Source organism: Eretmochelys imbricata, chromosome 7, assembly GCF_965152235.1.
Source record: "Eretmochelys imbricata isolate rEreImb1 chromosome 7, rEreImb1.hap1, whole genome shotgun sequence".
NCBI classification, from domain to species: Eukaryota; Metazoa; Chordata; order Testudines; family Cheloniidae; genus Eretmochelys; species Eretmochelys imbricata.
Window position 1 is genome coordinate 54,585,349 of NC_135578.1, and position 22,738 is coordinate 54,608,086.

Genomic DNA, 22,738 nt, shown 5'->3' on the forward strand with positions numbered 1-22,738 from the left:
CAGAACCACAGTCACTCAGGAACTAAAAAGGAACCAGATCTTTATTCTTACCCCAGACAGATGGCAATTTTTCCTGGCCAAAGGGTGATAGAATTCTAAGGAAGAGTGAATTTACCTCCTCTGAAAGAGCTACTAACAGCACCCCTAAAGCAAAGCTGTTTCCCAGTAGGAGAAACTGTTCCCCTTTCCCTATGAAAGAGGGGGCAGAGCTCCTTTCGGTTGCAGACAGAGAACAGAGGGCTCTCACACTAACACAAAGTAGTCCGAGAACAGCCACATGAGAGAAGCAGCAGAAGAAAAAGCAAGAAAAAGCTCAGCTACTGACAAAGAAGATTTCAAAGGAAAAATAATTCCTACCCTCTGACAGTTTAAATGAAGACGCGTTTGTCAAGAACTCAGCTCCAGCCAGCAAGGCCAATCTAATGGCTCTGAGCTCCAGCCGATGAAACCCTCCCTACGTCTCTGCAGCCCCAAATGCTGCTAAAAGGGCTCCCCTGATTCCTTCTGGGCTCACTCCATCCACACTCCTCTTTTGCCACATGGCAACTAGCTCCTCTCCCTCAAATGAACATAAAAGAAGCCAGCAACTGTATATTCTGACCACCTTTCAAAACAAGCATCACCTGTAAGACACCAATAAACCTTCACATCTTGACTGCATTTTAGACCAAACAGAGTAACGATGACGTCTTCAGGGTCCGGTAATTATCTACTCATGGCCAAGCTTCAGAGGGCAACTTCCCTTCCCCGACACACTAGCTCCCTGGATACTTTATCAAGAGGGACAGCAGAAGGATCCTGGGAGCTCTGGCCATGTTGTTAGCAGCTGCTGTCACTAGATAATCTGAAGAAGGGGCTTAACAGAAGAAAAATGCCCATCCAAACTATTAGCTACCTGAGGAATCATTCTGTTGGCCACAGGAGAAGGGGCAGAAACAGAAGTCTTCTCCAGAGAAATGAACACAGGATCAACCAGTCCCCCTTAGAACAAAGAATCATCCAGTTACACACTTAGAGAAGCAGGAACACAGGCCTGAGGAGAATTAGAAGAACTTTTTCAACCTGGCATTTTAGAAGAGGTTCCACATTGTTTTACCAAAGACGACACACAACTATAAAGTATGAGAAGTTGTACCTTACTGAGGACCCAAAAGAAATATGCAGGCTCCTGGGATCACTAGAAAGGCTCCTTAGAAACTCCCCCACCCCAATTTTAGGATAAACGTAAGCACTGAAAAGCAGGGTGCTCAAATGCCACAGGATTTTGGTGAAGAACTGGAATTTGAACTTCCAAGTAAGGAAGGACCTGTACTTCCAAAGTAAGATCTTCCAATGACATTATGAATGCTATCGAGAGGGGCCCTACACCTGTACACAAGAACCAGATGCAAAGGAAGACCATGAGAATCAAGGTGTTGGCCTCAAACCATAAAAATACTGCACAGACTCTGTCTGTGAAAGAGGAGGTGATGGTGAAGATGGGGGCCACATGCTGGTATTTAAACATGGTTTTGAGCAGCACCAGCACCACAACTTGTCTAAATGAAGGAGCTTCAAAGATTCTCTCCCCCCCCATATGGAGGTTGCCTCATATCTCAAATTGCCTATCACTTGGAGCTGGGACAAATTCCTCTGATGTCAAGGGAGAGGACAAAGACAGGCTGGGAACAAATACACTTTCACAGAGGAGTGAGACATTTGTTTCCCTCTGTCCTGCCACCCGGAATATTCAGAAATTTGTCCATACGCTCATAGGGAACAGGCCCATCTCAAAGAAAGGAGACACAGTGAATGTTGGTGGTAGAAATACTTTTTTCAGCTCTCAGTTTTAGCACTGGTTTTCTAAAGGAGCCAGGAAGGAACCTTGGTAAGAAACTTCTAGACCCAGAAATTCTACAAACAGGGAATCTCTTCTCTTTTGAAAACAAGATGTCAAATGGACAGTTAATTTAGCAGCTTTTTATAAATCAAAACCACCAAAACCCCCATAAAAACTTACCCAAAGACTGTCAGAGATGAAGCAATTCCAAATTTGACAGACCAGCACTAAAACAGGAACCAAAAGCACGAGCGGGATTTCAGCACCTCTTTATAGATCCCTTCTGACCTTGCCCTGTAGTGCACTTGTGTAACACATGTCAAGGCATATAAACACCACTGACTCCACTGCAAAGCTCCAAGAGGTTGTGCACTCTCCAATAATATTTATATATGAAGATACATTTGTGATGGAGAAGACAATTGGTCCTGGTTCATGCCTGAGGCTCCCTACATACTTCCAATAATACAAATAAATAATAATTTCTCCCTTTAGTGAACACTGGTATTTTATCTCCCTGTATTTCAAACAGAGTGGAATGGCTCTAGAGATTCTCTGGTTCAGTTCTTTATCTGTGTGCTAGGATCATCAATGTTAGCAGCTGCAGGGAACACAGTTGTGGAAGCTATATGTATTAGTTAACTGCTGCTGCAACACTGACAGGGAGGAGACATCTGTTATTTGTCCATCCTATAAAAGTTTATTTTAAAATAAACTCCTTTGTGATGGAGTGGGGCAAAGGGGTCTTTAAAATAGAGATACTGTATTTAGAATCCAGAGGCCATTTCTCACTAGATCTTAATATATACAAATATCTGAGGCCTAAACTACTTGACAGCATCCTCCTTGAGAGGAAAATTAGTGAGGGAGAAGTGGAGGGGAGTGTTGCCTACTGTACACCTGTTTAACTCTGGAAGGACTTCCACCAAGGAATACAGAGCCTCCGTGACTACAGATGGTGGAATGCATTTGAGGAAGTGTGACTATGGAAGAGATGGTCAGCGGACCACCTTCTGTGATCTCATAGGATGACAGCAACCTTCAAAAGATGCCCACTAATACAAATCTCACCTCAACCGCCACTGCTCAGCATAAACCAGGGTGTGCCACCCAAGCCTATCGCAGAGACTCTTAACACTTCTCCTGGATTCACAGGGAGAATATCCCTTCTGCCACTGGATCAGTAACCCAAGGCCTCCATGCGTCGGACACCGGAACACAATGACCGGGGCATCCCACGACTGAACTGAAATAACTTGTGTAACCATCTGGCATGATGGCAACTGAGGCACAATTACTCTAGTAATTGCCATGTAAAGTTGCAGTTATTTCAAAGAAGTATTCTCCACTGCACTCGAATCATTCTATCTGAAAGTCTCAGACATTTCATCTGGAAACGGCCACTGACTTGCTATTGAAACACAGCTCAGGAGTAATGGCTCCCAGCAATTTATATGACTGATAGCTTAGTGTTTCATGTTCCCAAGGTGCCGACAAGTTGCTGGATGGGACTGAGTTATCTGTGTGGGACTCTTCCCAGTTATGAAGAGGTGTTTTCTAACTCCAGCCTTGCTGTAACAGTCACATACTCACGCATTAGACCAGAACGCTGAAGCGCTTAGGAAAGCATCAAGCTCGCCAGGAAAAGTCAGCTAGACGGAAAGAGCTGCACTCAACAGCTCCCTCCTCCCTGTGAGGGCAGAGATGAGGGGGGCATTTATTCCTCAGTACTACTACATTCATTCTGTAGAATGAACTAATGTGGGTGAGAGAGAACATGAAAAGCAGCCAGTCACTTTGAATGGACAGGATAAACAAGCAGAGAGTGAGGGAGAGAAAAGGGGAGGGGGAAAGGAGGAAAAGCAGCTTTAAAAAGGGGCAAACTTCTCTGTTAATATATACCGTATATAAACGAACAGGCTAATGAACGAGTATAAGCCGACCCCCCAAGATGGATAGGTAAAAATAGTAAAACCTGTATGACCCTTTCATAAGCCAACTCTATACTTTAGGGGTTGGCAAACTTTGGCTCTCGGCCCGTCAGGGTAAGCTGCTGGCGGGTCGGGACGTTTTGTTTACCTGGAGCGTTCACAGGCACGGAGCCGCTCAGCTCCCTGTGGCTGCGGTTCGCCGTTCCCCACCAACGGGAGCTGTGGGAACTGGCACGCCACTTCCCGCAGCTCCCATTGGCGGGGAACGGCGAACCGCAGCCACAGGGAGCTGAGGGGCTCCCTGCCTGCAGACGCTCCAGGTAAACAAAACAATAATGTATTAGATATTCAATTCAATGATTTCATAGAGTTTGAAATCATCAAATTTTGGTGTAGACCCATTTATAAGCCGACCCCTGCTCTTTGATGCGTCACTTTTTTACCAAAAATATTCGGCTTATGAACGAGTATATACGATAAGTTAACCCTTTTATTTGGATTTCTCCCCCACCCGCACAGGCCACTACACTTAGCAGGGGAAAAACGTGCACCTGCATTTTGCCCATACGCTTCGTATCGTCAAATTTCCGAACACCTAGTCCCAGGCACGCACTGGTCTGCAATGCAATAAGATCAAATGGCACTTTCAGAGGAATTAACCCGCTTCAGCTCCACAGAAAAGTCTCATGGGCAGGATCTGAGACTGCCTTTCCGTCTCCCAGATGTACCTGGCTTCCCCCACTTTGGGACAAAGGAGGGGAGGCAGAATTCATTGAGGCTCAATCCTCAAGTACTCAACCCAGAGGCATCCTCTTTGGCTTCTATCATCATCAACCAGAGAAACCCTGGTTCTCTCTCATGTGGCTGTTACTGGAGAAGGTGTATGGAGCAGACAGATAGTCCTGTGGTTTTTCCATTAGCCTCTGTCGACCCCGCACAGAATCAAACATCCTTAAGCCAGGTTAACACAGGAAACCAGACAGAGAAGATAGAAAGTTAGTTTTTAAGGGCCAGGTTTGTAAAGGAATATAGGTGTTGGTATGCTCAGTATTGCAATGCCTAACTCATTTTAGGAGCCTAAGTGTCATTTTCAAAAGTGATACAGGCATGTAGGAGCCTAAGTTCCATTGACTAAATGCCTAAATCCCCTCTGAAAATGACATTTAGGCTTCTAAATCGGTTAGGCATTACAACGCAGAGTACAGCAACACCAAAACACCTTTAAAAATCTGGACCTAAGTCTGTTTCAGTAGATGTTTTCAAACATCTCACTACTTCTGCAGAAATCCACCTCCTAAAACACCTACTCCAGTGCATTTGTGTGGCACGCAACATGAGTGTTGAGACTTATAAGGTTCAGATGGTCTGACTGCCTCTTAGGCTGGAGTTCTTGCCAGACCCATTGAGTGTTCCAGCACGTTCCTCATTCAGTAGGTCGAGGATGCTGCAAGAATACCCTTTTGCAGCATTTCAGCACCCCCCACTTCCTGCCATAAGCAGGCTGGGAAGAGGCATGAATGCAAAGATGCCAACAAAAAAAGTTTTAACAGACTTTTTGTGAACCTCAGAGAAGTTTGGGGGTTGGTGTGATAGGAGGACAAAGGCCAGTGGTGGTCCTCATTTTCACATAATTTCATTTGCTCTGCCGAAGCATAATAATTTCACTCTTAAACACCAGAAAAAATGCACAGTTGAGAAAATAATTAAAATCGACAGGATCCAGAGATGGGAGTAAAAAGGAAGTTTACTCACCAGCAAGTGGAGTTTTCAGAGTACGTTACCATAGCAGATCCACATTCTAGGAGTCCCGAGCCATTCCTGAATCTTTCTAAAGCATTTTAATAATGATGGACGAACAGTTCATAGCACTGTCTAAATTTTCATTAAATTTGACCTCATTTCCTGTTTGGGAAGTATCTTCAAATAGATCACATAGCTCTCAAAATTTGTTTGTTGTTCAAAATTGCTTAAGAATTTCTTGGCCAATTTCCCACTTCATAATCCACCTTCAAAAGTCACCTGAGCTGGTGAGTTACTTCAGACATGTGGTCTCATTTCGGTTCCATGAATGGACACTTACATAACACAGGGCAATATGAATTTCAAATATTAATCACGTACACAATTCAAACTTTGCCTTTGCTAAATAACAGTTTAAAATTCACCCTCCAAGTATTCCTATTAGAAAAGCTCAGCCACTCAAACTTTCATGGAAGGCAAACATAAGAGGCTTGGGGAGTATATAATCATATTTGGTTTTGGAATTTGAATATTTATTTATTACTATTCGCTCAGGTCTACAGTTTAACATTTACGGGTGCGCACACTGTCTGCGGATCCAGTCTCCCCGTCAGAGGTATAAAGGACTCTATTCTTAGAGCTGTCCCCTGCTCGCCTCACCCAAACTAGCTATAAAAACTTCAGATGAGAGGATGAAGGCGGGTCAACTTGAATCTGTAGAGGCAACATGTGGAGAACTCCAGTTATTGCCAGGTTAGCTTCTTTTCTCCCTCACAATGCTGCCTCTGCTGCTCCTCCCCATAGATGAGCAAGCAATAGCAATTCCCAACAACAGGGCTGAGGAGTGAGTGGTTAAAGATGGAGGATCAAGCACAAGGTCTAAGCACACTTAAATCCCACTTATGGTCTATTTTGAGAGTTTAAGGGGTGCACAAGACTGGCGATGGCCCACTGCATGGCAGTGAATTTCACCCTGAATGACAACTGCTCTACAAATGATCATCCAGTTTAGATCCAGAGCTGGCAAATGATGTGACTTGAACTTCAAGTGGCAGCCTTACAAATCTTGGTGATAGATACATTATGGAGACAAGCTGTGTAGATGGCCACTCAACTGACAGAATGAGTTCCAAGTTCTTCCAGTCTAGAGCTCATTTGGTTGTACTCGGCTTGGCTACTGAGTTTCATCCATCTGGATAATTTTTGGATATATCTCACTTCCCTCAAAGGCTATAAACAAACAGGATGACTCTCAAAAGTAGTAACTCCATTTTTGACATCTAATATATGCAGTCTAGCCACTCCCCCAAACCCCCATGAGAGTGTTATGAGGCTGCAGGGGACGAGACCAGAGGAGAGAGATGGTTTGTTTCAGATGAATGTCTGAAGTCAATTTGGGCAGAAGTTTTAGGTGAGCACTGCTTCGTAAAGAAGGTTCAGTGTCAGAGTTTGGATTTCACTCACCCCTTTGGCAGAGGAGATAGCTACCAGGGAGCTAACAGTGGCTCCCAAGTGGTTCAAGGGATGTAGTCATAGGCCTGGCACCTTGAACTGATGGATAACAGTGTATGGCTGAATGAAGACAAGGTCCTTTAAGCAGAATAGTGAAATGCTGAGTTCAGGTTAACTGTACCTTAACTGTGGAAAGGGATCAAACCAAGATATCTCTAGTAACTGATTGAGGATTAGAGGAGCCAAGCAGTGTGAGGGGTAACACATTACTACTACTACACACCTAAGAAAAGAAATGTATCCATTTACAAACACATGATTTTCTGGTGGCAGGAGCATGCGACTGCGACAAGCCTGCTGCTTCACCCCTTCTGAATACACCACCCTACCAGACGTTAAGAGCTCAAGACCCAGGCCTCCAAGCATCGTGACTGAACTGGAGGAGAGTTTGACCTTTGAGAGTAGTAGGACTAGCCAAGGCTTGAGACATCACAGGCAGGTCACAGCATGGAACCTAGCCCTGTCCCATTTCAATCCCTCCAATGGGAATGGGGAACAGGGTGACTCCAGTTGGAACCCTTTCCTAGCAAATCCAGGACCCCTGACTGGTCTGACATGTGCAAGGCACCTGAAGCTTTGCTTTTAGAAGTGTACTATCAGGTGACCCTGCCTTCTCTAGACCAAAGACTGGAGGTTCGGAAGAAAAACAAGACCTTGTTGTGTGAAACATACAGTCAGGTTTCCTGGCTGGCGAGGACTAAGCTGAGCATTGCCAGCCAGATCTCCCTGGCTGGATCTATCAACCCTTTGTTTATAAGCAGGGTGCCTTCTCCTTTATCTCCAGCAAGCCAGCAAGTTTGTGCACCTTCTCCAGGACTGCAGCAACTGGAAAGTCCAAGGGCTAAGCTCAGCTTAGCATCATTTCCTGTAATGCCTTATTGTTGTCATCACAGCGAGGAGACCAACTTAAACTAAATTTCATCTACTCTTCCTCCTCCTCCAATGCAGAGAGGTCACATCTCAAATGAGCCTGCCACTGCCAAGAGATGGTTTCATGCCCCAAGAGCCATAAGGCCCAATTGGTCATACAATCCAAGACTTGGCATCCCCACTTTCACTGAGATGTTAGAGGTCTGACCTCTGACCAGGCAAATATAGTAGGTAAGCCATCAGCAGGGGAAATAGGAGCAAAAGCTAACCGCATACTGGACTGGGTTGTAGATTTGTAAGGCTGCACATGAAGGGGAGACCTCTGTATCAGAAGTATTAAAGTGGCCCAGGATGGCTCTGAAAGCTCTTTAGAGAAATCTCACATTACAGCAGCCTCTGAAAGTTTGTTTTTGTGGAGTCTCCCCCATCAATGAGCATGGGAGGTTTGGAACTAGGAGACCAGCTCTGTAGGTTCATAGCACTTCTTTCAGGCCTCTTTCTCAGAGTGTCTCCAAGTCTCTGAATCGAGTAGTACAGGGGCTCAGAATAGGCCACCAGACCCAAACATTTCCTCCTCTTTTTAGTGTTGAAAAAAACTCCTGGATCCAACTACTGGCTCTTGAGATACAGACGAGTGAGCAGACCAAGACTCCTCCAGCATGCTTCTAGGTCTGGGAATAAAGGATGCACGTCCAAGCACCACTGACTTCTCCCAGGCATTTCAAGTACCCAACATGCTGGTCTACAAGGGACATTTTCCGACCCAAAGAGATGTGTTCCAAACCCAAACCCTTTCCCAGTCGCATCATAAGTAGAGTGCAGAATTAGTCTTACAAAAAATTAATTCAGTACTATTATTTATTGGAAACACTAGCCTAAGAATTAACAACTACATTAACATTTAAACTAAACCCAGCTGTGTCACTGAGCGAAGGAACACAGACCCACGACCGCTTGTACCAGTGGGAAGAGGGGAACTGAGGACGGTTATAGGGGAAAGGGTTTTCACCCCTGAGCTGATGCAATGGCTGCAGGAGAGCACACAGGCCCTCCTAACAATTAAACTGCTTTAGAATCACTCTAGGCCCGCAAGGTCTGGCTTTCAGCTCCTGCAGACACATTTCCCGGGGCTATGTGCACACCACAGCTGGGAGGTGCAATTCCCAGCACAAGCAGACGGATTGGCGCTAGCATGCTAAAAATTGCAGCGTGGACATTACTGCATGGGCGGGGACGCGGGCTGGCCACCGGAGCGCCGACTCAGGGGATCAAGAGGCCTTGGATTTTTGAAAGCTAGTCTGAGCCACTGCCCATGCTGCAACATCCACACTGCGATTTTTAGTATGTGTCCGTCTCCATGCACTGGGAATCTCACCTCCCAGCTGCAGCGTAGATGGACCCTTTGCACAATGACCAGGGAGCGTGCGTAAAAACTGCTGCTACAGCCAGCCTGATCCTTCTCCACGTCCTGACATGCCTGCACAGACTTAATGTGTAGCGGGACCAAGGATCAATTCTCAAGCTCCAGTGGGCTGCCCTGCTACGTTTTTGGGGTTTGGTGCACAGGTCTTCTATTTGAACACCACCACCAGAATGACACGAATCCCAGCTGGAAGGGAGATGCCACCTGGATTTCACGAGTGAGTGCACACGCGCCCTTTGTTGTTGGCGTAATTAGGAGATTCCTGCATTATACCATAGATAGTATGTACTGGTGCCCACCATTAAAGCATTTAGCAAAGGGAAAAGGGATGGAGGAGATTCCATTATGGCTGCTTTTCATTAACCATCCCTAAATTACGCTCCAAATGGAGAATTGGTGTATGGACTGTAATACAGCCAGGCTCAGTAAAATTTGGATTGAATTACTGCCCAGACACTACCTTTTAAAGAGGAAAACATCACTCAGGGTGAGCGAGTGGTCTAAGCTATGACAGACACATGGGCACAGAAAGGCCACCCGCTTGAAGAGGCGTATCAGTTGCGGATAAACACTAATGATAGCACAAACCAGCAGCTTGGCAATTTTAACAAACTAAATGTACCTTTCAAAACACTCATTTGACTGAAACATTTGGATCTGTGTTTTCAGTAAGGGCACAGCACAGAATGCTCAGCAGGCAGCCAAACTAATGGTCACCGAGTCTCAGATGACCACAGCCAGTTCAGAGACAGAGATGGAAACACCTAATAGCTTGCATGTTTGAGATCCTTTCTGGTTGAGCCAGGGATACCCAGCACCCTAATGGCTACTCCCCCCTGCAAATATCATTACTTATCCAGTGGTGAAGCCAGGTCCTCAGGTCTGAGAGAACCACTGCGGCAGTTATAGTCCCTGATAACTAGGGTTTCCAAAGGGAAAACTGACAGATGCCAACTAGAACATCCCAAACATAAGCCTGCAATAAAACATGAGTGTATTTTGGTAGCAGACTGGATTCCCCTCTTGTTCCATATGCAGGCTCCTCTCCCAACCAGTCTAATGTTTCTCCCTGTTGGTCACTGGCCAGGGCAAAGCTAATGGATTTTGGAATGCTAAACAGAACAAGACCCCTCTCTTCTCTGACTCACCCCTAAAGGGTTAAAATGCATCCAGATCTATGAAGAAATAAGGGGGAAGGGATGAGGGTAGGGAGAACTTACCGGAAAAGTTCCGTGAGACCAGCATTGTTGTGAGGATTGCACCCTGTGGGGGAGAAGGAGAGAGCAGGGATAAATAGCGCTGCCTATCTCAGACAAGGGATGCAGAAACCCAAGTGGTTCAGGGTTAGACAGGCTACTGGGGTCCTCTCCACCTCCCAGCAGCTGCTATTCAACAGTTACTGGTGCTGGGAGCCAGGAGCCCGATCAGCATAGTAGACAACAGCTCTTACGCATGGAGTGCTCATTTGGGTATTTCAGCTCTCTTTAAGTGGGGGCCAGGTGGGCATGGAGAGAACAGACCTTATGGGAAACTAATTTTTGTACCTACAGAAATCTCCCAACCTGCAAAGAAACTTCTAGAGCACCTTATATTAGAGGATTTCAAAAAGCACTTGACAAACAGTGAGCTAATCTTCAAGCACACCTTTGGCAACGCAGGTATTTGCTCCACAGCACAGAGGGAGAAACTGCGGCACAGATAGGGGAAGTGATGTGGGGCACACTTCAAGTCAGAGGCAGAGCTTGGAAGAAATCCCAGCTCTCCCAGCCTTGTGCTTCAGCCAAAAGACCACCACCCTCCCCAATCCCAGCTCCCAAAAAAGGCAAACACCTACTCACCTTCAGCTTTCTTCTGGCATTGAACTTCCTCAAGCACTCCACAGTCTCTTGTCTGTGCATCATGGAGGCCACGGTGGATCGTTGCTGGAAGACAGGAACAAGGAAGGATTGTTAAATAATTGTAAACAAATCACCAAGTCGAGTTCTCCCTCCAGCTCTCCGTTCACATGCTACAGCCAATACGACTGAGCAGCTCAGCTCTGGGTGCCCTACTCCTAATGGACCCTGGCTCCAAACCGCAGAGACCTGGCAGCAGAAACCAACTGCAAGGTGACATTAACCACCCCCTGTGGCGAGAAGTTCTAAACAAGGTGGGTTGTTATCACAGACCCATGCCTGAAAAAGTTGAGTCATGAAAGAGCAATGTTCTCCATCATTCAGACACCAAAGAACAAAAACAGATTTGAGGCAAAAGTGCACAACCAGCAATTACGCTGGGTGGGAGGAGGGGAGGGGAAGGGAAGAGGCGGATCTTGTTACTAAATCTCAAAAGGAAAATTTGAGCCGGCAAGTGAAGACCATTGTCTGCCTATCCTGATGACTCTTGGACAAGGCTGCTCTTCGAACCTGTGAGCACGACTCCTGCCCTCAGCACCCTGGCATCAGATGCAGAATATGATGTTCAGCATACTGCTGGGGAGTCATATGGCTCAGTCAGATAGTTCTACCACATCAGCCGACAGCCTGAGTGCAGCGTCCAGCCAGTGGGGCGCACTTGTCACCAGCACTCAGCTGGGGTCACATCAGCTGCAAGAGGAGCACTTCCCAGAAGTGCTGCCAGAGAGTCAGGGAACATTTGGAAACTGGAGGCTGATGCCAGACTGGCTCTTGTTCTAACACAGACCTACCAGTCTGCATTCGCTTTACAAGGACAGTGGGCGAAGGACTATCACGCTGACCCGTAGGCATTACAGATCTGCCATGAGCAGCTCTCTCTTGGTTCAGACAAATTCATTAAGACCTGGGAGAACAGCATGCACTGTGCTCAGATTCTGCAAAGTTACGTAGGAAACCTCTACTGTGACCTCAAACCTAGCCACCCCTGCTCTCAAAGCTGGCTACAATCTGCACAGGCTGTTGTGGGGGGTGGGAAGGCTGGACCATCCTCTTTGAAAGAGCTTCTTGCTGTTAAAGTTCACACCGTCTCCTGTGAAGCCAGAGAAGCCTGAAGTCATTCCAGGTCTCTTGCTAGTTTGGCCTTAAATGGGCCAGAAAATACACTATGGGCTCTGTAGACAGCTTCACTGACCACAAAGCACAGCTGTCACTGGCACTAGGAGAACAGGAGTGCCCTGCACTGCCATTGGAAACGCACAGCCAAGACCAGTCGCTGCCTACTGGTGAGCACAGCAAGTGTCTAGAAAGGGAATCCGTGTAGGGTACATACACGGAGCATGTCGGGCACGCGGCGACAACAACTTTAACATAGGGGAAAGTGGATGGGGACTGAAGAGATTTATGGAATGAAACCATTACACTTTGTAGAATGGCCAGCCAAGCCAACACGGGCGAAGAGGGAAACTGTCTCGGGACATTTCACATTAATCCTGCGATGTGGGCAGTTATTGCTTCTCAGACAGTGCCAGTCACAGGCACTGGGGCTGCAAGGCTCACAAAATGAAACACAGTTATTAGAGTACACACACACAAACAGGGAAGGGCCAGAGCCTGAGCTGATGTGAATGAGCATATCATAGAATCATAGAATATCAGGGTTGGAAGGGACCTCAGGAGGTCATCTAGTCCAACCCCCTGCTCAAAGCAGGACCAATCCCCAATTATATCTCTGATGAGGTCTCTGGAACTATGCCAATTTATAATGTATACAGTGTGTACACCACATATCAATTGGAATCGCCAATGAGATCTCTCTTGGGGAATGGGGGAAATCGCCACCTGTCAAGAACAAATTGTGAAGGTGGGTATGCACAATGAACACACTGGAAAGCGGAGGCATGCCTGTCTCTAGTGCACACTCCTTCCTTATGTGATTGAGAGAAACTCTCCCAATTATACTTCAGGATCCTCTTACCAGCTCTGCAGAAAATGGGAGAACAACCATGCTCCTGGTCTGGAAAGAAGACAGCTCTCAAGGGAGAGAACTAGTCAAAGCTGCTTCATGGCCACTAGCATTACACGTATGGCTAGTGGCAATATGGAATGTTTGTAGGAGCTACAGAAGCACTTCCACGTGTGCCTGTGAAAAATGAAGAGGCAATACGACAAACTGGGGCTGGGATGCAACATCCAGGATGCCCAGGTGCCAGGCTATTCAAGCGGACATCTCCCTGGATACGGCACATGACGATGATCTGCATTGGCAATCAATGACTATTGGATAAAATAGCCTTGAAATTAAAAGCCATTTGTTCTGCATCTCTTCACTATCGCAGTGGTTAGATAAGGATATAAACCAGGTGGGCTTTTCCCATGCCAGCACCTACAAGCTCACAGTTCAAAGCATACAAACATGCTTGATTAGACAGCACCTGATTTCTTCCCCTAGCTCTGTCCTCCTGCTCTAGTAGCCTGTCCTCCCAGCACATGGCTTCAGCATGCACCATGGCATGACCTCCTAACAGGTGAGGAAGGAGACACTTACACAGACCCATGGGTGTTTGAGTGCTTGATCAGCCGTGATGCGTTTAGCCGGGTTTATCGTCAGCATCTGATTGATCAAGTTCTTTGCTTCAGGAGTCACTGTGTCCCACTCAGGTGACGGGAACTAGGAGGGAGAGAGGAGAAGAGATGAGATGCTGAACACAACCCTCCTTGCCCGCTGGAGGAAATCCATTCCACCACACCGAGCCCTGCTTAGGCTTTAACCCCTTTGGCACCACCACAGCTAGTTTGCACCCAGGGGACACAAACCTTCTGGTGACACCCACAGTGTGAAAATACTAAGGGACTTGACAAATAGCTGAAGACCATACATGCACCATTTTGATGGCTGTACAATGGATGTCCACGGGGCAGCCAAACAGTTCAAGGAGCCTTTCAGGATTCAGTCAAGCCTTGGGCTTTTACTCAAATCTGTAAGTCCATTCAAAGATCTGTAGCTTCCCTTCTTGAGCATTTGGTGCAGACATGAGAAAACAGATGCCCGGTCTCCTTTAACCCACCCTCCTCCTCCTCCTCCTCCTCCCACTCCCTGTCCCCACACACTAAAAAGCTGTAATCCTGTTTGTAATATCAGAAATTGTTGCCTGGGGAATGGGAGACATGTCAGAGGCTGGCAACATGTGGGTATGGAGATGAAGGGCAGAGATCTGAAGTCCTTGAACTAACACCACTCCATGTGCAGTTCAGCACATCAGTACAGATGAGGACAGTGCCCCAGGTCTCCTGGGGTGTTACAAATGAAAGCACAGTGAAACTACAGGCGCACCTGTACAGCAGCTGGGAGGTGTAACCCCCAGATCATGTACCTCTGCTCACACTAGCACCTAAAATAGCAGTGTGGCCATGGGGTATGGGCAGCAGCTCAGGCCAGCTGGCTGTGTATGCATTCAAGGGTCAGGTGGGACTGTACTCAGGCAAGTTGCCACCCGGGTAGCTGCAGCTATAGTGCTAATTGAAAAGTGCTAGCCGGAGCGGAGCCAGAGCATGCATGTCCGCCTGAGCTGGGGTCCCGGACACACCCTAAGTGGATGACAGCTCGGCCACCTGAGCAGAACATACAGCCTCTGAACACAGAGACGATCCAGAGGGCAGTTAAAGGGTCATGGTCACTTTAAGTCACCTGTGTTTAAAATAAGATGTCCTTCCCTGTGCTGTGAATATTTCCTCCAAGTATTAGAGCTGAAAAAAGCGTAAAGAGCTCCTTGACTTTTCCCATTCACACCATTAGCTTACGCTTTGTGCTCCTCTCAACACAGTCCACAAAAATGCACTAGCCAGGGTCACACTTGCTGAGTGTCAGTTTCACATCCCTGGTCTCAGGCACAGTGCTGCAATGTCTGCGCTGCAAACATTGCAGAGGAGTGCTTAAAAACCTTCAGAAAACTCTGAGCTTTCATCTGGAGGTTATTTCCAAACCAAAAAAGATTCCTGGTCACATTTCAAAAAACCCAAGTGCTGAGTCTAAACCCACCCCAGGGGCTTCCTCTGAAGTACAAACGTCCTATTTTCTGGAGACTGAAATTCACAATGGCCACTTCCCGTTCAGTCAAGAGGTAAAAATGAGTACTTCAACACACACACACCCTGCCCCGGGCGGGGTGGACTACAGGAGATATTCTCTATCCCTATTAAAGTGGAAGTTGCTCCCTGCCATACACGGCACAGAAGGGGGCTGCAGGAACTAGTTCATGACAGTTAGACACTTTTGAAAATCTGAAGGGGAGTTAGGGGGGTTGGGCACCTAACTCCCAGTCACCTTCCAGAGGAGTTGGGTGTCTAACCTCTTAGGTGCTTTGAGAATCCCACTCTGCATTCCTGCGGCAACACATTCTAAATGTAACATTTAGCATAAGAACCAGGAACACAGAAGAGAAGGAGCCTATGAACAAAAGGAGCAATAAGACAGAGTAGCACCTGGCAGCAGGGGAGGTTACTGGATTCCAGCAGAAACATCCTACTCCCACCATTCCATCTCCGGCTGCTCTGAGTTAAGTACGGGCACTGTGACTGCCCACAGAGCAAACCCCGCAGCTTCCCTGCAATGCGTATGCCAGCCACTCTTCGATCAATAGCTCCAGGTTTATTTCCCACTCCAACAGGCTCCCCTCACTCAGGAAGATTTATTCCAAGTGTTCAAACTTCTGTAGTCAGAGAACAGTCACTAATGCTTAACCTCTCTGGCTCTAACCTCCCCACCAAGTCGCTACTCAGTCTGGTCAGACATCACGCTGCACCCTATGACCACCTGTCTAGCCACAGTCCCAAGAGCAGCTCCACGCTGACGCCTTCACCCTCACTACAGCCTCTGATCCCTCATGCCAGTCCCAGTTTCCCCAGTGCCACCCCGTCCACCAGAACACTCACTGCTGGGCAGATCAGGACAGTTTTTCCACAGCTGCAGGCAAATTCCACTGTGGGGTGCAGGAGGCCATGAGCCACAGGTCAAGCTGTCTCTAGAGAGAGTTTCCCCACATTGTTCTATAAGGCATTGGTGGGACGAGATCCTTCCAGTTCACGCTCCTTATGTCCCCCTTGGAGAGTCAGTATCTGTATCTCCTCCAGCACTTCACTGCACTAAGCCCACGAGCGTAGAGCAGTTGAGTTTGGTAGTTTTTTCCTGATCCAATTAGCTCCCTGTACCCACAACCACGCCTCTGCCACCCCGGACCCCAATGGTAGCCCCACACAGTATCATGCTAAGCATGCAGCAAAAAGAAAGCCCAACGAACACAAGGCAGACACTCCAAGCACCACCTGGCACAGCAGCTGTGCGGCTGCCACCGGTCACCACATGAAATGATGCCAGATTTTGGCTGGCTAGATGGCACAAGCTTTCTACACCATGCAGGTACTCAGCGAGGAAGTGTCCTTACGTCATAGGCTCCAGCTTTGATCTGCTGATAGAGCTTGTGCTGATCTTCATCCCAAAAGGGAGGGTAACCCACTAGCAGTATGTACAGGATCACTCCTGGGAGAGAGAGACAGATATGCTGTGGTTAGGTTCATTGGCTCTGATTACTCCTGTCCTCCATCTGTACACCCACTTCAGAGCTGAGGAGACCCCCCTTCCTGCCCTCTCAACATTCCTTCTCCAGTAGTGTCTGGGCTGAGACTTCAGTACCTTGGAGGTCTGAAAGTGATGGTGAACAAGGAGCAGGAGCAGCCCCAGGAGCCATCTCCCCTCAGCTGCTGGACTTGGTCCTGGCACACCAAGACCAGCTCTGATCCCCAGCTCCTAGGACAGAGCAGGCGCATGCTGTCCTTCTACCTCCCCATACATCACGGCTAGTGAGCCACAGCTCTCAGCTGCTTCCAGAAACCACGCCCAGTGAGGACACTGGAGAGCAAGGTTCTACAGGCGCTTCCAAGACTCTTCCATGCTGGCCTCACACACTCGCAGGGCAGGAAAGCCTAACACCCAGGGGGCCTACAGGAATAGGTCTCTGCCACATATCAGTTCAACATCCCCCAGGTCCTGGGGCTTTAAACTGATCAGTCTTCAGTTGTATTTACACTTATGCTTCCTTTTTAGAAAGGAGCACCTACAGAACGAGCATTATAGAGCTAAACAATGGCGCGCTGGCTCGATGAGGCAAGGATGGGTTCTGACTCTTTAGCCCTAGCAGAAGGCTCTGATGGCTTGTCTGAGCACAGGACTAGGAGTTAGGAGCAACTGAATTGCAATCCGTGCTCCATCAGCCCCATCTGCAACCTTGGGCACGTCACTTAACCCCTCTGTGCCTTCCTTTCCCTGTCTGTGAAAGGGGGATGAGGACCTTTCTAACAGGGGGCTGCGAAGAATGGCTGATGTTTGTAAACAATGCAGTGTCAGTGCAAAGCGTTATCACTGTTATGAGATCTTACCGCATGCCCATATGTCCACTGGTTTTCCATACGGATCTTTTCTTAACACCTCAGGGGAGAGGTAGCCTGGAGTACCGGCAAACCCTGTCAGGAGAGGAACGACATGGGGCATACATAGTACCCAGCTAGAAAGATCTGCTGACTCCTACCACACGATCTGAAAACTGTACCATTTAACTTTCACAAGCCCATGCTTCCCCTCTTGCCTAGACTTCCCTGAGTTACCTCTGTGGAAGCCAATGGACACAGGAAAGGGAAGGCAAAGGAATGGGTTGACAGTCCACCAGCTCAAAATGCTATAAGCAAGCAAAGAGCGAGCAGTGAATGAGATCATGTCACCCTCTAGAGCACAAGTCCTTGTGCCACATCTAGACCATGGCTACCCGTGTGGTTTGGAGTTAGAAAACAAACCCTGGCTCATGGCTTAGCCAAAGGATGTGAACAGACCCACAGCAATTGCCATCTCTCAGGAATGTTCAGACAGAAAAGATCTGGTTCCTGACTCTGCTATACCTCGAGAGAGACAAGCCCAGACCCAAACACACCTGAGGAGTCCAGATCAAGGCCTGGACTTTGCAGCTGTCCCCATTTATACAAAAAGGGGAAACAAAATCCGCAGACCCCAACACTCCTGAGGAACGGGAAAAGTTTGTATCAGGGTGTGGACTTTGCAGCTGGGGCAGCTCTGTGACTAACTCCTACTGTACATTTGGGAAGGAAAACAAGAGGGGAGATTCAGTCTTAAGGCTCAAATATGGTCACATTTTCTCTCTTGCTCCCATTTTACCCAGTCCAAAGGCCCCAGAAGCAGGAGTGCTGGGCAAGGAAGGTGTGGCACTGAACTTGTCTAATAGTTAGCTGGAAGACGTCAAGCCCAAATAAACTAGACCCTTCCTAAGGCCTGGCATGTCCAAAGGAAGCTGGAAGGGGCAGCTAGAAAAGGGAAGGCTCAGATCTTCTTACCAAACCAGGCCTGCTGCTCCCCCTGCACTTCTATAGCCAGTCCAAAGTCGGCCAGTTTGACAGCAGCACTCTTACACTTACTTGCCAGTAGCAAGTTCTCAGGCTGGGGAAAGGAGAGAGAAGAGAAAGGAGGGAGGGGTGGGAGAAAGAGAAATCTACATTAATCTCCTTTCCTCGATGTTTCGATCTGTTTAAATTCAGTCACGGGCCCTGTGTGAAAGCAGCCATTCACCTAAGGCCCAGCAATTGCCAATGGCCTTGTTGATGGAAGGGGAGAGCCTCCTCGGTCTCACACTCATGTCATCTCCCTTTGCTCTCACACGCAATGCAAGCGCTGCTCCCAGCCCAACCCATACACCCAGCGCTGACACCAGGTGGCGCTGACAGCACAGTCCCTCCAGGACATGATTCCGACCCATCCATGCAGAGAGAGAAAATGATGCCGCAGATACAACAATCTGCAGTGATGTGGCTCCCCACGAACATCACACAGTCCCTAAGGCAGTGGACAAGCAAACACAATAATAAGGGCTGCCAAAGAGAAATCTAATGTGGGAAGGCCCAGTCAAGTCCGGCAGTAGCTTTATGGAGAGTGCCTTTCCACATAGCTCACTGCAGTGCTGCTGATGCTGCTAATGAAAACTCCCTTTGTTTGAGTGGTGAACCCCCACCTACAGGAATTTATTAAATGCTCCTACATCACCCTCTCCTCTGATGAGGGACAAGACCTTTCCTATGCCAAGGATGGGATGCCGCTGCTCTCTCCCTGCTCCTGAAAACACCTTATACCAGAGATGGGACCCCACACCGCTACCTCTGAAGTATTAGGAAAAAGGATGTCACCCAAATAGAACCTCAGGCATTCGAGGAACTCAGTTGTGTTCTGGAGGCTTCAGCAGGAGAAAGCGGTGAAGGGGTTAAAGTGGCTGCAAAACCTTCCTCCAGGCTGAGGTGTTGTCTGCCAGAGCAGCTAGCAAAGGGGACCCTGCCTCTAACACACATGCCCTGAAGACACTGGCTGCAGCAGTTCAGCAGGAAATGGAGTTCCCACTGCACTTACAGATAGGGACAGGGGTGTGCTGGAAAAGGCAGAAGGGGGAGGAGCCCAGAACCTCTCCTATCTTGGGCAGGATATAACAAACTACACAGACTGGAGTCTACAGCAGGCACCAATGGGAGGGTGGGAAAGGTGGCCTCCAGCAGGACAGAAGGCTGGAAATCCACAAACTGGACTCTCACATTCCTGGGAGGTCATTTGCACAGCAGGGCATCTGTCTCCCATGGTGACCTAGAACTGCAGTCCTGCTGGATGAGGAAGGTGGTGTGGCTCAGTCACCTGCACAGCGGGGATGGGGTAGGTGAGGCATGCACACAAAGCCCACCCCGGCCTGCACTGCGCAGAAGGTGGTTTAGGTACATGTGGTGGTCTGAGGGTGGGATGAGGAGGCAGAGAGGAAGATCAGACATGTGTCGCCCTCTGCCTTGCCTGTGCTGCAAGGAGATGGTGGGGAGCTAGAAATACATGTCCCCTCATCCCTGCCTGAGAGTCAGGCCCCACTTCACACTGGTGCCAGCACGTTTCTCTGCGCCAGCAGGAACAGTGCCACTGTAGCTATCGCAGAGGAAAACTCACCAGTGTAGACAAGCCTGGTGGGAAATCTAGGACCTCCCTCCCACCCACAACTCACACTGCATATGTCTCAACTAGGGACGGTGGTTGTGCTTAGGCTGGGCTCAGCAACTCATGCTAGTTAAATCCCTCCAAAACTCCACCTATTCCCTGCAGACATCTACCTAGAGGGAAACCCCTTCAGCGGGACTCCAGCTCTGTGTGCAGGTGTATCTACCTGCATGTTCTGTAGGCTAGAATCCCACTGGCTGAAGCCAAGCTCAAGCTGTTACCCTTCCCTCACCCTAGAAACGGGTTGAGTTTAGGTGGGGCTTAGCTAACGTGAGTGAGCGGAGCCAGACCTAAGCATGTCCATTTTTCCTAGGCAAGACAAACGTGCTGTGATAGCACCTCCTGAAACCACCCTGCTTCTCCTCTCATTAGTTAATTCATGCCATTGCAACACCCAGGGTTCTACTTTAAAAAGGGCCATGATCAACTTCACTTATCTCACCCTAGCTCTTCACTACAGCCCTGCAGAATCTGAAACCTATTGCCAAATGTCTCCTCCTCCACATGCACAATTGTGGTCCTCTGGAACACACTGTAGCTGCAGGGACGCTCACAAGCCATGGGCTGGGTTTGCTGATTTGCTATTGCAGGGTTGCTCCTTAGGACTGGTTTGTAACAGAGGAGGGCAAAAAGCAGAATATCAAAAACAAATACGCCTGAGCTCTGCAGCTCTAGATTATCTGTGGTCTGTTATGGTGGGCAGCTGATGAGGGCCGAGCCCCTAGGGGCCATGTGTTAAGCAAAGAGCATGGAGTAATTTATTTTTAAAGAGCAGAATGACAGAGATTGAGGAGCAGCTGCAGGGAACTGGACTGGGTGCGAGGAGGAACAAACTAGCCATCTTGGGAGCCCAGCTGCTGGCCAATTCTACCAGAACTCCCTGGCTTTCACACCCATCCCGTTGGTGGCCTTTGGAAAGCACTGTGTTCATACTGCAACATAGGGATTGGAGTACAGGCCTACAGCGGAAAACGACTCTGCTATCCTGTGGCACAAAGAACTACCCGGACTTCCGTAGACTCCCTGGCCTTGGGCACTAGCATGCCCAGTGGTCACCTTTTCCATCCTCGAGGATGCTAGCTTCATTGACACCGTATAGCTTCCAGACATGTGTTTATTATGCCCTCTGGAAGGTTTTTTTTAATATCATGCTTCTGCTGAGGCTGCTATCTTCAGACTCCCAGGGTCATGGAACCTTCTCACCCTACAGCAAAGCAGCGCCAGAAGGGGGCGCCACCTTGTAGTAATCTAGCAGAGCAGCTTCTGGCTGTCACATTCCCATGTAAAACAGAGTATGCTGCTGGACAGATAGGCCTCCTGGTGCAAAGCTTTTACTTTTTGGAGTCAAATCAACTCCCAGTACAGCAGCAGGCACTCCATGGGAAAGGAGCTGAAATCTCTCCTGTGAGGGGCCTCTGGGGCATAAGTGTGCTGTAGCATGGTAGAAGCCTGATTCAGCCAGTGCTTACTGGATTAGCTATTTGATTAAACTTATAGGTAAGGCTACGTTTTAGTCATGGACAGGTCACGTGCAGTAAACAAAAATTCACGGCCTGTGGACTGTCCATGACTTTACTAGATACCCCTAACTAAAACTTGGGCTGGGGCACCACGGGTGCTCGAGGAGGGCAGGCCGGGGGCACCGTGGGTGCTGGCCCAGGGCTCCTGCTGGTGCTGCGGGGAAAGCGGGGAGAGGCACGTGGCCAGGGACTCCCACTGGTGCTTGTGGGGGGAGCAGGGGAGGATTAACGGGGCTGGCAGGCTCCCTATCCTGGTCCAACCGGCATGTGCCTGGAGCTCCCTCTGTAAGGGGAGGGGCAGCTGGGGGGCTCTGTAAGCTGCTCCTGCCACAAGCGCTGGGCTCTGCAGCTCCCACTGGCCGGGAACCACAGCCAGTGGGAGCTGCTGGGGCGGTGCCTGTGGGTGCGAGCAGCAGACGGAACCCCCCAGCCACTCCGACTAGGAGCTGCGGGGACATGCTGGGGGGAAGCCAGGGAGCCCTCCCCCCACCCAGGTAAGCATCGCCACACACCCCAACACCCTCAGCCCTGAGCCCCCTCCCACACACCCAAACTGCTGCTACCTGGCCCAGGGGTTGCAAGGCTCGGGCAGCCCCTGAGCCAACACTGGCCGCTGCAGAAGTCGTGGAGGTCACAGAAAGTCATGGAATCCGTGACTTCCGTGATAGACACGCAGCCTTACTTATAAGGCTCTACTGACCAGCGACAAGAGAGACCAGCACAAGAGACTCATGTTGCATGACCCCGGCCTAGCCCAATGGCAGGTCTTTGGCAATCCAAATGTGGAATCAATAAATCCATGCGCTATACAAACAGACTCATCCTAGCAGACTAAACACCAGGCCTAGACTAGAGAGCCTCTTTGCGCCCTCCCCAAAGACTGATCCTGGCTCCTCCCCCCACCTGGGGCTGCCTCGCAGAGAGGCTGCCTCTGAGCAACCTATGGGAGCTCAAC

At 48.8% G+C, this 22,738-nt stretch overlaps 1 protein-coding gene across 10 annotated transcripts in view; it reads right to left on the minus strand.

Annotated features, from left to right (window-relative positions):
* CAMK2G (calcium/calmodulin dependent protein kinase II gamma) overlaps nt 1–22,738 on the minus strand; it is a 174,066-nt gene that overhangs the window by 50,927 nt on the left and 100,401 nt on the right. For all 10 annotated transcript variants that reach the window (XM_077822052.1, XM_077822049.1, XM_077822050.1 and 7 more), the window contains exons 7-12: nt 18,583–18,685; nt 17,620–17,703; nt 16,629–16,723; nt 13,736–13,858; nt 11,134–11,217; nt 10,516–10,558 (exon numbers count right to left, since the gene is read on the minus strand). In XM_077822052.1, coding sequence (XP_077678178.1) covers nt 10,516–10,558; nt 11,134–11,217; nt 13,736–13,858; nt 16,629–16,723; nt 17,620–17,703; nt 18,583–18,685 — 532 coding nt within the window. The remainder of the gene's footprint in view (nt 1–10,515; nt 10,559–11,133; nt 11,218–13,735; nt 13,859–16,628; nt 16,724–17,619; nt 17,704–18,582; nt 18,686–22,738) is intronic.